General features: G+C 35.2%; 1 protein-coding gene across 2 annotated transcripts in view; it reads left to right on the top strand.

Annotated features, from left to right (window-relative positions):
- Nucleotides 1–1260: 1260 nt before the first annotated feature.
- The window catches only part of LOC110024738 (phosphatidylinositol 4-kinase alpha 1), a gene marked incomplete at its 5' end in the record, with an annotated part of 92269 nt that continues 80444 nt past the window's right edge, over nt 1261–13085 (top strand). Inside the window, 9 exon segments of one of the 2 annotated variants that reach the window (XM_020724878.1) lie at nt 1261–2291; nt 2673–3014; nt 3116–3277; nt 5673–5843; nt 6006–6161; nt 6256–6383; nt 6677–6983; nt 7358–7526; nt 7781–7998. In XM_020724878.1, the coding sequence (XP_020580537.1) occupies nt 1374–2291; nt 2673–3014; nt 3116–3277; nt 5673–5843; nt 6006–6161; nt 6256–6383; nt 6677–6983; nt 7358–7526; nt 7781–7998 (2571 nt within the window). 2 annotated transcript variants of the gene reach the window in all.

The following is a 13085-nucleotide window of genomic DNA, read 5'->3' as shown; positions in this document are numbered from 1 at the left end:
ATATAATGACAAAATTTAGGTCCTTGAATAACTAATATTCAAATCTTATTGAATCTTATTTGAATAATATTTGGATCTTGTTTGAGTCAAGTTGAATATGATTTAAATGTTAATTGAAAAAATTCTAAACCAGGCTTGAAACTGTTTCAATCATGAAAATTGTTCAAATTATGTTTGGATTATTTGGCTTAAGTGAGGTATAAATTTTAATCAGATCATTTTCAAATGATATTTGGCTAAAATAAGATCCATTATTGAATCATAATCAAACCATGCTCAATCTCAATTCATGCTCAAACTATTTTTGTTCCAACAATGTTTAAATATTAGATCAAACAAGATTTGAGTTTCCTTTCAACATGATTGGAGTATAATCCATGCATAGTTCAAGCATAGCTAATTGAACATAAATCAAATAATATCTAAGTAATATTCAAATATTATTTCAATAATATATGAAAAAGTTTCAAATAATGTTTGAAGATCATTTGAATTATATTTGAACATTAATTATATATAATCTTAGTAGTTACAACACTGACAACAAAATAATAAATTATAAAAAGATTAAACATAACACCACAATAATTATAATACAGTTACAATGCATCAATTTGCATGTGGTTCAACACAATATCACAATAGTCACAGTAAAATTATAATATAAAAATTATAACACAATTATAAGAGCATTTTACATGCATACCAACTAATTTCTATGCATTTGCATATATAATATCTAAATTTTATTTTTCCACAATTATATCATCCAAATCTTTGATATAACACCTAAAATATAACTACTTTAATTTAAAAAAAATGAAATACAATTTTCCTATATAATCAATCGTATATGTAAAAAATTAAAATTTAAGTGTGTGTTAGTCATGTTTAACTCGTTGCAAAAAAATTTCTTCGAGAAATTTCTACTAAGTCAGAAAAATATTCAGAAAACTTATTTCATACGGATACCATATGCAGAAATACATGTGGTGTCCGATCTCCACCGTCGATCACCACAAAAATATAATTCGGTGGGCCTCACTTTTAATTTTTTTTTTATTTTTTTAAAGTTTGATCACGGTGATGGATGATGAAGATCAGTGTACTTACGAAATAATTTCTCAAACATTCATTCAAATTTTCTAAGGAAATGATCAGCACGGCAGTAAATAATTTTTTTTTAATGAGAATGAGCTAAATTCTAGTTTTCGAAGGCTTCCGTTCTTTGGGAGACCGGAGCCCGGCCCGGGGGGCCCCCCGCCATCCAGCCTCCATTCGCTTGCTGTACACCTCAAAGGGGCGAGAGCCCTTCAGAGAATCTCCGCCAGCCGCTCACCGGAGGCCCGGCCTTCATCTTACTCCTTACCGCCATGGAGGCGCTGACTGAACTCTGCGATCTTATTGCCCAGAACCCTGATCTCTTTGCCGACAAGCTAGCCTGGATTTGCAGCCGTTGCCCTTCGGCGGCAGCGCTTCAGCCACCGTCGGCGGGATTAGGATCGGTGCGCGTCACGCGTTCCCATCTCAATGCCCTCATCGCCCTTGCCCGCTTTCTGTCTAAATGCTCCGATGTCTCCGCCGCTGCCTCCAATGTCCGATCCACACTCTTCGAATTCCTCCGCGCCATCCCATCCGTTGCTTTTCGCCTCTCCTTCTGGCCACAGTCGTTCTCCCTTGACACCATTTCCGCCTTCTTCTCCGATCTTCTCCGTTATCTTTCCACCGCTGCCGATCTCTCCCCTGCCGTCGGTTCTGAGCTCTCTCTATTCTTTGGAAACACTGTCTTCTCCGCAGCGGCCTGCACCGGTGACGAGATAGCCATTGCCAGGGTTTTTCTCTCCGCCGTGGCGCAGAGTTGCCCTCCGATTGCGGCTGCGGACGGGGAAATGCTTGTGACATGCTTTCTTGAGCAGTTTGTTCCAGAGGATGATGGGCTTTCGTCGTCAGGGTCGGAGAATTCGATGTCCTGGGGATCGAGCACTCTGTCCAGGGGGAAGGTAATTGAGGATGATAGGGATGTAGTTGATGATGGTTCGAGCGAGATCTCGTCGGTGCAGAATGGTGGCAGTGTTGGTCGGAGGAGCAGCTCGGGTTCGAATGGCGGGGGTGGAGGAGGCGGGCCTGTGGCATTTCAGGTGGAGTCTTTGGAAGGGTTGGAGAAGCTGGAGATAGCGTTTAGATTGGTTCGGCAGGTTCTGGATAGGTCGGGTAGGATCAAGGCTGATCAGTTGGAACATTTTCATAAAGTTGCTGCCAAGCAGCTGAAGTCTTTGCCAGCTTTTCTCAAGGTTGTTGCGAGAATTTTTCGGATATGATTCCTCTATATGCTATTTGAAAGAAACCTGTTAAACTATTCCTTTTGTGTGATTGAGTTTATCATTTAAGATATTAAGCATTGATGTATTCTTAAAGATTGGCTTCTTAGATTATGTTCTACATTCCATTCATATCCATTGATCATCAATATATCTTTATAAACAAATAATCCAGTTATTTGAGTGATTGCTATCCGGTGGTCAGATATTTAAACACTTTAGAACGTATGAATAAGCCATATTTCATTGAATTCATGTTTTCTTTTCTTCTTCATTGTAGAAATTACAATTAATAAAATGTCTTTTGTTTTAGATTCAGTGCTATTGAATTAATCTACGCTTACTCTACTGTAGATCCGCAAGCGTGATTGGAAAGAACAGGGGCCGCAGTTGAAAGCTAGAATCAACAGAAAATTATCTTGTTGTCAAGCAGCAGCCGAGTTGCAAACGAAGGGTATACTTTCTTTAGATCCGGATGGGAAAGCCTCCAAAGATGCATTGCGGCGTACACTTGCACTTCTCTTGGATGCTGCAGAAGCTTGCATAATCTCTTCATGGAGAAAGTTGAAAATCTGTGAGGATCTTTTCAGCACTCTACTTTATGGAATTAGCCAAATAACTGTTTCTCGTGGGGGCCAGTTACTCCGAGTCTTACTTATTCCTCTGAAACCTCTGGTACTTACGACATGTGCTCAGGTATAACTCAATGCAAATTTTTATTAGATTCTTGTGCTAGTTAAGGGCTTGATGGAAACACATTTTTATTTTCTACTGATTTGATGTTTCACTCGGAGGAGGCTGATATGCTAGGTAACAACCCTGGGGCAATGTTTGTGGCTGTCACGAAACTAAGTTGCGAGATAGTAGAATTTGGTTGGGGCAAGGACAGGGCTCTTGTTGATACCTTCATCATGGGTTTGGCTGCTTGCATTCGAGAAAGGAATGACTACGAGGAGCAGGTTTGTTTGCAACTTTTGTGCCATAGAAAAGGGTTTTTACTTCACATAATTTTTGATTCAGAAAGAAGCTTCGTTTTGTATAGCATGAGTGACTTATTTTATCTTCCCCTTAGTATCACAAAAAAGGCTTTTCTGCATTGAATTTAAGTGTTTTGACTAGAGTTTTTTTGTTAAGAAAGGCAGAGATAGAACTAGGAAAACCTGGGCTTATTGTATAAAAAATGATCTTAATTTATTAGAACTAAATGAAAATATTAAATGTATTAGAACTAAATGAAAATATGGCACTAAATAGGATGCAATGGAGAAAAAGGATTCATGTAGCTGACCCCATGTAGTGGGATTAAGGCTTTGTTGTTGTTTTTGTTGACTTGAGTTTTATGCTAATATTGAAGCAACAAAGATTTATGAAGTAATTTTTTTCCTAATCTTGTATGTCTAGATGATAGGTTAAGCAGAACCATACCTATTTTCCATTAAAATTTTGAAGTAGCATGCTAGTGACTCGCATCACTTGAAAGAACATGTAATAAAACTACATATGATCAAAAGAATAATCAGAAATTGAACCTTTGCATCCGTGGTGTAAATAGAAGCTGCAACATCCACCATTCCACACCACTTTCCTTGATGTGCAATACTGATGAATGTGTATACTTACCAATTGGATTTCTTAAGGAAGGCAAAAGTAAAGCATAATAGATGCAAATCTATTATGGAGGGGAAGCTCTTGAGAAAGACAATCCATCTTCTCTGGACTAACATACCTAGCCTTTGAGATGAGGACATGCCCACTTATCCAATTTAATGCTACGTAACAATTTTCAATAAACCTATTACCCTTGACACTTAATTTGCAAGTTTAATTAACTGCCCAATCAGCTACTACGTTCCATTCATGCCAAACATGTCCAATCTTTAAATGAAAGTGATAATGTAATTTCCTATGTTTCATAGTTAGATATAATGAGAGCTACGTACCTCTTCATTTTTTCTAAATACTAGGTTTTATGTGCCTATGTTTTCACTTCTATCCATGGCTTATCAATGGCGAAGGATTAAAAAATCTCCAAGCCATGGTCCAAAGCAATGAGTTCAACACAATAAGACTAGTTCACTTCTTGGTAACCTATGAAGGCCAAGATACTTTAACCCTATGATTTCTAAAAAAATTTACCACCATCAGCATCCTGTTCCCTTTAGCACAACCATCAACATTTTGTTTAACCTTCACCTGACAGGTTTGCACCGTTTCAGTACATTTATCATTAGCCTATCCACTCAAATCTCCTTCATCTAGAGTATCAGGGGCTTGAAAGAGTTTTAATATTGAAGCCCAGACCCCCTTCATAGATGATCTATCAACTTCTTCAATCTTTTGAAACCTAAACCTCCTTTTAGAGGAAAGAAGCCCTTTCCATTGGAAACTGTGAATTCTATGTTGAGAATCAAAGCTACTTGAATGACACCTACCAAATATCCTCTTCACTTTTTATTACATTTACTAGAGGCTCCAGAGCCTGTAACGAATACATTGGCTTAGCATATATAATAAACTTCTAAAAATTGTAATGCGATCAACAAAAGGACAAGTTTGTGCTCCCACGTAGAGATTTTGCCCTCGATATTATTTAAGAGATCATCATGTTTTGGAGAGAGGAAGTCCTAAAACCATTAATGGAAATGCTGATTTGGAAACCCAATAATCCCATGTAGATTTTGGGGATGGTACGGGCTTATAGGCCCCTTAAAACTCTTAGATTTGTTAATTATATAATGTGATTATGATTCATATTAATCTAAGAACTTGATAAGCCGTATAGCTGAATTCTTGATGCCTTTACAAGAAAACATTAGCTTCATCATGGAATGGGAAACATCCAACTGACATCTAGAATAATACTTAATAGAAGAATATTTACAAAGTAGCTGAAAAGTCCAATTGCTAAATACTTTGTCACAAATATTAAGAAACCCGGAGAAAATAATCCCCTTGCCTTAAACCATTTTCAGATTTTAAAGAAACCTTAACATTCACCATTAACTAATACAAAAAATCAACAATTAGAAATACTATAATGCAACAAAGTTCATTTTCCATTAAGTCCAATTTTCTTCAATATCTAAGTAAAATGTCCCATTACAATTTCTCTTAAGTTCTTGATAGATCTCAATCTTGGCAGTAAAAAATCTATTTAATTTGCTACAATTCTTGTTGCCATTTTACTTACCGTTGTTATTTTATTGGCATATGCAAATGAAAGCATGTTTATTAAAGCTATATTCAGTAAATGATATAGAAATTGGTATGGCTGTCTGATGAATGCTTTGTAATATAATAGGTTTTCTTGAAATTTTTTTTCCTTGGGAGTATGACTTTATATTTGCTTTTCAGGATGGGAAAGAAAAACATGCAATTCCTGCGATTCAGCATAATCTTATACGGTTGCTGGCTGACTTGAGTGTAACTGTCAATAAATGGGAAGTCGTTGATATGATATTGCCTTTGTTCATTGAAAGTTTAGAAGAGGGTGATGCTTCATCTCCATGCTTACTGCGTCTTCGAGTATGGAACCTTGTCTTCTCACAATGTACATGCTTTTACATTGATTTTTTATTTGTTGGTATATGTTTTTATTTTTGATTTTTGACTTGTTTTGGACCCAGCAAACTTTTGGTATTTGATTTGCATTTTTGATTAACTTTTATATTTTTCAAAAAAAAAAAGCTACTGGATGCAGTATCTCACATAGCCTGCTTGGGTTTTGAGAAATCTTATCGGGAAACGGTTGTCTTGATGACACGGAGCTATTTGGATAAGGTTAAAAATGTTGGAAATTCAGAAATCAACTCACCTTCAGAAGCTGCCACTGAGAGGGCAGAGGTGTGTAGCAGATTACCTTAGCGATTGATTGAAGTTATAATATTTTTCAATGCTTAAATTCAAATGATGCTTATGCATAGTAATTTCTGCACAGACTCTCCCAGCTGGGTTTCTTTTGGTTGCTTCTCGTTTGACTAGTACAAAGCTAAGGGTAGACTATCGCCACCGTCTTTTGTCTTTGTGCTCTGATGTTGGACTAGCTTGTGAATCAAATAGTGGGAGGTAGTGTATATAATCTATTGATGCACTAATGCTCCTGATGTTCTGCAAAAGCTCAATATTCCTATAGTACAGAGACACAATCTTGCTCTCTTCTTTGTTGTTGTTCTAACACTTACATATAAATTGCACTACGATGTAACCCTATAAATAAAATGCAGTTCTATTTTGCATTAGTGCGTAGTATATAATGGTTCCTATATGTTATTCATCTTGGCTAAAAGACTATTGTAAATCACAATTTTCATGCTACTTCTTCTTGTTGGTATCCTCACTTTTTTTTTGAATTTCTATAGGAGTGGTGCTGATTTTTTGGGTCCACTACTTTCTGCTGTTGCAGAAATTTGCTCTGATTTTGACCCAGCTACCAGCATTGAGCCTTCACTTCTTAAATTGTTTCGCAACCTTTGGTTCTATATTGTTTTATTTGGGCTAGCTTCTCCAGGGCAGAAAAATCAATTTTCAACAAAAGGAATGCCCAACTCAATTAGTATTGTGGGGAGCGCAGCGGCAAGCCCACTTCATGCCATGACTGGATCATACACGTCGATTGGCCAGTGGTTTGGAGCTGTTCAACGCATAGCGCAGAGAACACCACCTTTGGTAGGTTCACAGGTCTGATTCAGCTGATCAATTGTAATATAATTTTGATGACTTCTGATGAGAAGATTATGAAGTCATATTTTAGGTTGTAAATTATGTGGGTTTGGGTTCAGGTAAAAATATATTGTCAGTATCTTTAAATAGAAAATTTGAGAGAGATCGGCGATGTTGTCTGCTTCATATTTAACATACATTCATTGAGAAAAAATTTCGAAGTAGTGAACCAAATTAATTGTAAACCTATAAAAAGTAAAATTTTCTATTAGGTTGAGTGGGCTGTTTTACTTGTACCCTTATTGTTTGTGGAAGGTATATTATGCAACCTACCAAAGAAGTAATCTATCGTTAAGCTTTATCTTAACCTTCTTCAATAGGTTGTGAGCTCAGTCAAGTGGCTTGAAGATGAGTTAGAGTTGAATGCCCTACACAACGCAGGTGGCCGAAGAGGCAGTAGCAATGAGAAAGCTGCAGTTGGGCAGAAAAGTGTTCTTTCTGCTGCCTTAGGATGCCGTGTTGAGGTAGCAGCAATGACTACAATTTCAGGTTCTATTTTGCTTTTGGCGGACATGATTTATTTTATTCTTGGTCCATTTGCTTCTAGTTATCTAAGGAATTCAAAAGAACTTATAAAATTTACCTCTAAAAAAATGTTCCATATTTTGACTATCATTAACATAAAATGTTATCTAAGGAATTCAAAAGAACTTATAAAATTTACGTCTAAAAAAATGTTCCATATTTTGACTACTTTTTTCTCAGCAGTATCATTAACATAAAATCCCTCTCCCTACTGGCAGGTGTAAAGGCTACCTATTTATTGGCTGTTACAGTTTTGGAGACCATACGTTTTAGCTGTAATGGTGGCATTCTTCCTGCTAGTTCCACATCAAACACGTCAATAAGTGCTTTCAGCTGTGTTTTTGATTATCTACTCACGCCAAACCTGATGCCGGCTGTCTTCCAATGCTTGAAAGCAATTGTCTACAGTGCTGCTGATGTAGCAGTGGCATGGCTGGTAGTTTTTATTATTGCTTCAGTTCCTTGCATTCTCATGTTTCATTTTTTTTCCTTGCAACTTAAATTTTCTAGAAGTTTTGAAAACAGTAATTTAGAATGCTTCAAATCGTTTTTATAGAATCACCAATCTTTAACATTTCATAGTGTTTATCGATATTTAGATTTATCTTATCGTTCTTACTTGTTGAGATGGATCCATTCCCCATTTGAAATAAATAGTTCAGCCACCTACTTTTACTAAACAACTCTCTGTAGTACTCATTGATTACATGCATTTGTTGTGGAAATTCTGCAAAACGTTTAATTATTTATGCTCTTTTTAATTAGTGTAAGATATAATATTTTATTTCCCCCCCCTTTTGATTGGCTTTGCTTATTTTACTTTCTCTAATCATGGGATCATTTATTATAACCATTCATGTATGGGTGGTTTAATCTCATGTCTCTCTTTTTTTCGTTGTATGTAAGTTTGCTATAAGTTAATTCGTTTTTCACATAATTGAAAGCAATTTGTATTTAAGCTATCATACTCATTTGCCCTATGCTAATTGTGTTTTTTTATTGTAATTGTTTCAAATCTTATTTGTACTTATCATTTATGTAAGGTTGTGTTTCTTGCCTAACTCACTTTACACATTTGATTTTCATTATAATCATTTTAGTGTATATTTGCATTGTTTCCAGTGAGAATTGTTTTATGCTATTGGCGTTGCATATCAATATATGATCGGGTCTAGTTTTAATAATAAAAAATATCTACTAACTTTTGGGGTATCATTTTAGTTTATTCATTGATCGAAACTTCCATTGACCAACTTTACTTTCGTCACTTTAGTCATATTTGATGGAGTCATCTTTCAGTCCGAAGATGTTCATATTTATTTATCAATTTCCATTGTCTTCTCTTGTATGTTGTTTTCACAGTTTGATCAGTGGATCCATTTTTGCTTTAATTCCTTTATGAGTCATGGCCTCTTTAGGTTCAGAAAACTGGTATAATGATCTATACCTTTTTGGGAAGGTTGATCCCTTAATTTCAGGATTTTATTGATTCAGAATCAGAAACGTAGGAATTATGGACAGCATTGAAGTGTTTCAACTAAAATGTGATAACAAAATTCAAGTCATTTGTTGTTTCACATGGTGGAATGAAGTGTGCCTTTGTAGAAATTATAATTTTGAAATATGTTTATCGACTTTTTTTTGCTAGTTATCAATAGACAGTTAGACACGCATCCTCGCAGTTCTATTAGTTTAGTCCGTGCACTCTTTTTTTTTTTTTGATTTTGTTTAATCTGTGGAACCGGGCAACGTGGTTCCTGGCAGTTGGCTGTCCAGACGTAATATTTTTTCTTGTGACTGGGCTTTCCAGAAAATTGCTTCGTTTTGCAAGCCACGGTGCTACCTCCGCAGCCACCAACTACTGTTTCCCTGCTACAATTACTTTCTGGAGAAAAAAGTTAGTAACTTGATATCAATGGTGACAGAATACTGGGCTCTGTTAAGTACGACTCTTTGCCTCTCAAGAACAGGGTAATCCTCCCCAAACCAGAATAAACCTGTAATATGATTCTCAAAAAACGGAAAACTAATAAGAAGGAATAAGTTTTAAATCGGCTTGCCCTTATTAAATTTACAAACTCTTTTTTACATATCTATCTAGCTCAAAGTAATAGAGAAAAGGTCCTAATCAAAAGAAAATTGTTCATAAATAGGACCCTACTACAAATCACTGTCACTTTCCCAGCTGCCAGAAATTTGAAATGGATGAGGCATTCCCAATTGGTGCATGTTTGCTAGCTATGTGAGTAGAAACTACAGTTTCTTTAAAAAATTGAACCTCCCAGAAAGGTGAGAAATCAAGAGGCTTACTTGTTTGTTACTAACAAGTGCACAAGAAAAATTTCATAATGATGGATTTGTCAACATAGGCGTGGGTTCCGAAAATTCAAATACCCCGTACTTCTGTTGTGTTGATATTGAAAGTTTTGTCGGGTCAAATTTTCAAGAAGCAGATTGGATTGTAAATAAGACATTACCCAAACAGTTCACCCTTATTTTGCGAGAACATTTGGATATGAGTTAACATAACAGGAGTTCATTTTCAATTGAAGGTAGTCATTAAATATTGATATTCAACATATAATAGTAGCAGATTTAGGATTTGGATTATAAAATTTTTTACCTTAAGCTTAAAGTGAATCGTAAGGGAAATGATGACAAACTCGATTGAGATCTTATGGTTTTCTCGTCCCAGGTTATTGTAGTCCTTGATCTATTTAGTCAGAGGAGGCAGTTGACCCAACTTGAATAAAAAATTATTGCCAACAACTATAAGCTGCGTCGTCTAAAGGATTTTTGTAGATCCAGGGTCGATATTTGTTTAAGGGGACAAATTTAAATCGATCTTACTTAACAGAAGCCTTTATGTCAATCAATTGCACCTTTATAGTTTACAACTCAAATGACAAAAAGTTGTTGGGGAACGTACGAATTATGATCGTGATCATAATGTCATAGTGTCATGTGGCGGCAACCACCCTGCAGATGATTTTGATCGTAACCGCAAATTTTTGGGAGACTTCAAATGACAAAAAGTTGTTGGGGAACGTACGAATTATGATCGTGATCATAATGTAATAGTGTCATGTGGCGGCAACCACCCTGCAGATGACTTTGATTGTAACCACAACTTTTTGGGAGCCTTTGGGCCAAATTATGTGGACAAAAGATTCGGGCCATGTCTTTTTGGCGTGAGATTTCATCGAGTGTAAATATAGTAATACACTCGATATGACTTTCATTATTTGTGAGTTGAAGTCGATCAAAAGATTGTCATCCCTAACAAACTATTGTGGAGAGTGAATGATATTTGCTTTAAGTCTCTATGTGATTTAATTTTAAATGAATACTTTAGTTTGTTGATTTGAAAATTTGATTTGAAAATCTTAATTAAAAAAGTGACCCCTTTGGTTGAGATTTTTGGTCAATATGACCATCGTGGGGGATTTGGACCTTTAAAATATTTATGTTTAAGATTCATTTAAAATTTGTCAGTTTAATGTCTTCAGAATGGTAGTCCTATCAACTATTGCCCTTGCAAGGAGGAGGATCAAATTAAGTGATTTGGACTTGCAAATTCATTTGTTTATGATTTGGACATTATTGAATTAATTTAAATTGTCAACTCTAGTCCTTAAGAAGAGGAAGATTGGACTAGTTGAATTAGATTTATAATTCTGTCCTATAGACAAGACGACTCAATTGAGGGTGTATATAATATTGTATTGAGTTTGATTTGACAATAAAAATTTTATAATGTTAAAATACATGCGAACTTTTTGAAAAGGAAATTTGTATGCTTTAAAAACAGGAGTAAATTGTGTGAAAATTTCATTTAAACTCGTGAATTATTATCAAACCATTTAAATTTAAATACTTATTTCATTTTGGTGGAGTACATGCAAGTATTTAAAATTTAAATTTAATTCGGCATGCACAATGTTATAAGACTTTATAGTTGAAAATATAACAACTAGATCGAAGCACATGTTGACGTTTTAAATTTCATATATTTGAATAGCTCAAAAATTTTTACAAGCTTTAAAGATTTGCATGACTTTTAAATTATGAATTTGATGTGAATTTTATTTAAGAAAGACATGCAAGATTTTGAAATTGTGCATAGTTGACTTATTTCCTTAAACGTCTTAAAGCATTTATTGCTCCAGAGTATCCAACTTACCATTCATATGTCTTAGAAATACTATTTCAAAACATTGCATTGAACTTAAGAGATAGTTCTAAAGTTTGTATAAACCTTGAAATCCATCAGAACTTTGAAGTGTTTGTAATATTATGATTTTGAATATCATAAAATTCCACTTTGGGCTTTAAAAGCAATTGCCTTGAACATACGTTGTGAATCCAGTGATGAAATATGATATTTCATGTTTGGACTAAATTGCAAGCCATCATAATTTATACTTTAAATAATTTGAAAGTCCGCTTAATCGATATGTTAGAATTATTTACAAGTCTCCATTAACCCAAACTTGAATTGAATTTTAGACCCATGATACTAAGTTTGAAAAACTCAATTTCAACTTAATTTTGAAGGCCCTAGGAGCCTAAATTTGAAAATTTTCAATTTTAAATTAATTTTCAAACCCTATGGGCCTAAGTTTTAAAAAGACAAATTTTTAATTTGATCTTAAATCCTAAGAGCCTAAGAGTGGAAAGCGCAAATTTTAAATATTTTTGCAAATCAAAATAATATAAAATTGAATAATTTGCAGATTTTGTTGGCCCACATTTCAAGCCATTTTACTAAGATGCTTCAAATTTTAAAATTATTTGCAATTCCAAATGCACATAAAATTTTGGCAGCCTCATGGCGCCTAACTCCATTTCGGGGACATCAGGAGAATGCCAATCTGCCTAGCTGTCTATGAGGCACGTTGGTTAGCGAGGAACAAAATAAAGTCTTTAACCATGGTCCATAAGACGCTATGGGCCTTCAGTGTACATGTAAAAAGATAATCATAAACACAAATTATCTTGAATGTGTACTTTACTTTCTATGAATAATACTTAATTTTCTGAATATGCACTCGCGTTTCACATCTTATAAAAATAAAACCCTTGACATCTTATAAAATGTTTCCAGACAAGCTTCCTTGCATGGACAAGTACTCAAGCTTCCTTGCATGGACAGGTACTCAAGCTTCCTTGCATGGACATTCTCCCATCCCATTTTCTAACTTTTCAAGTGAAACCGACGTTTCAAGTGGAACCGACAGTGTCGATGACGATGAAATGATTTGATCAGCGATCGATGGTGGAACAAAACAAAACACAAATATTTTCTTTTTATGATTTTTTTCTTTTTTTGTGACAATATACAATATTAACCACTAATAATAAATCAGGGAAGGTTTTCAGGCTCAGACTAGGGTTTTAGGGTCGGGCTGGGTTCAGCTCGGGTTCGGATGAGTGAGCGATGTGCGAGACAGAGGGGTCGAAGGCTTCTTTGTCCTACGAAGTAGAAGAGGTGGAGGGAGTGATAGAGCCTGTATCACATAA

The sequence above is a fragment of the Phalaenopsis equestris genome, unplaced genomic scaffold (genome assembly GCF_001263595.1).
Source record: "Phalaenopsis equestris unplaced genomic scaffold, ASM126359v1 Scaffold000272, whole genome shotgun sequence".
In the NCBI taxonomy this organism is placed as follows: Eukaryota; Viridiplantae; Streptophyta; class Magnoliopsida; order Asparagales; family Orchidaceae; genus Phalaenopsis; species Phalaenopsis equestris.
This window is presented reverse-complemented; position numbering and strand designations above follow the sequence as displayed.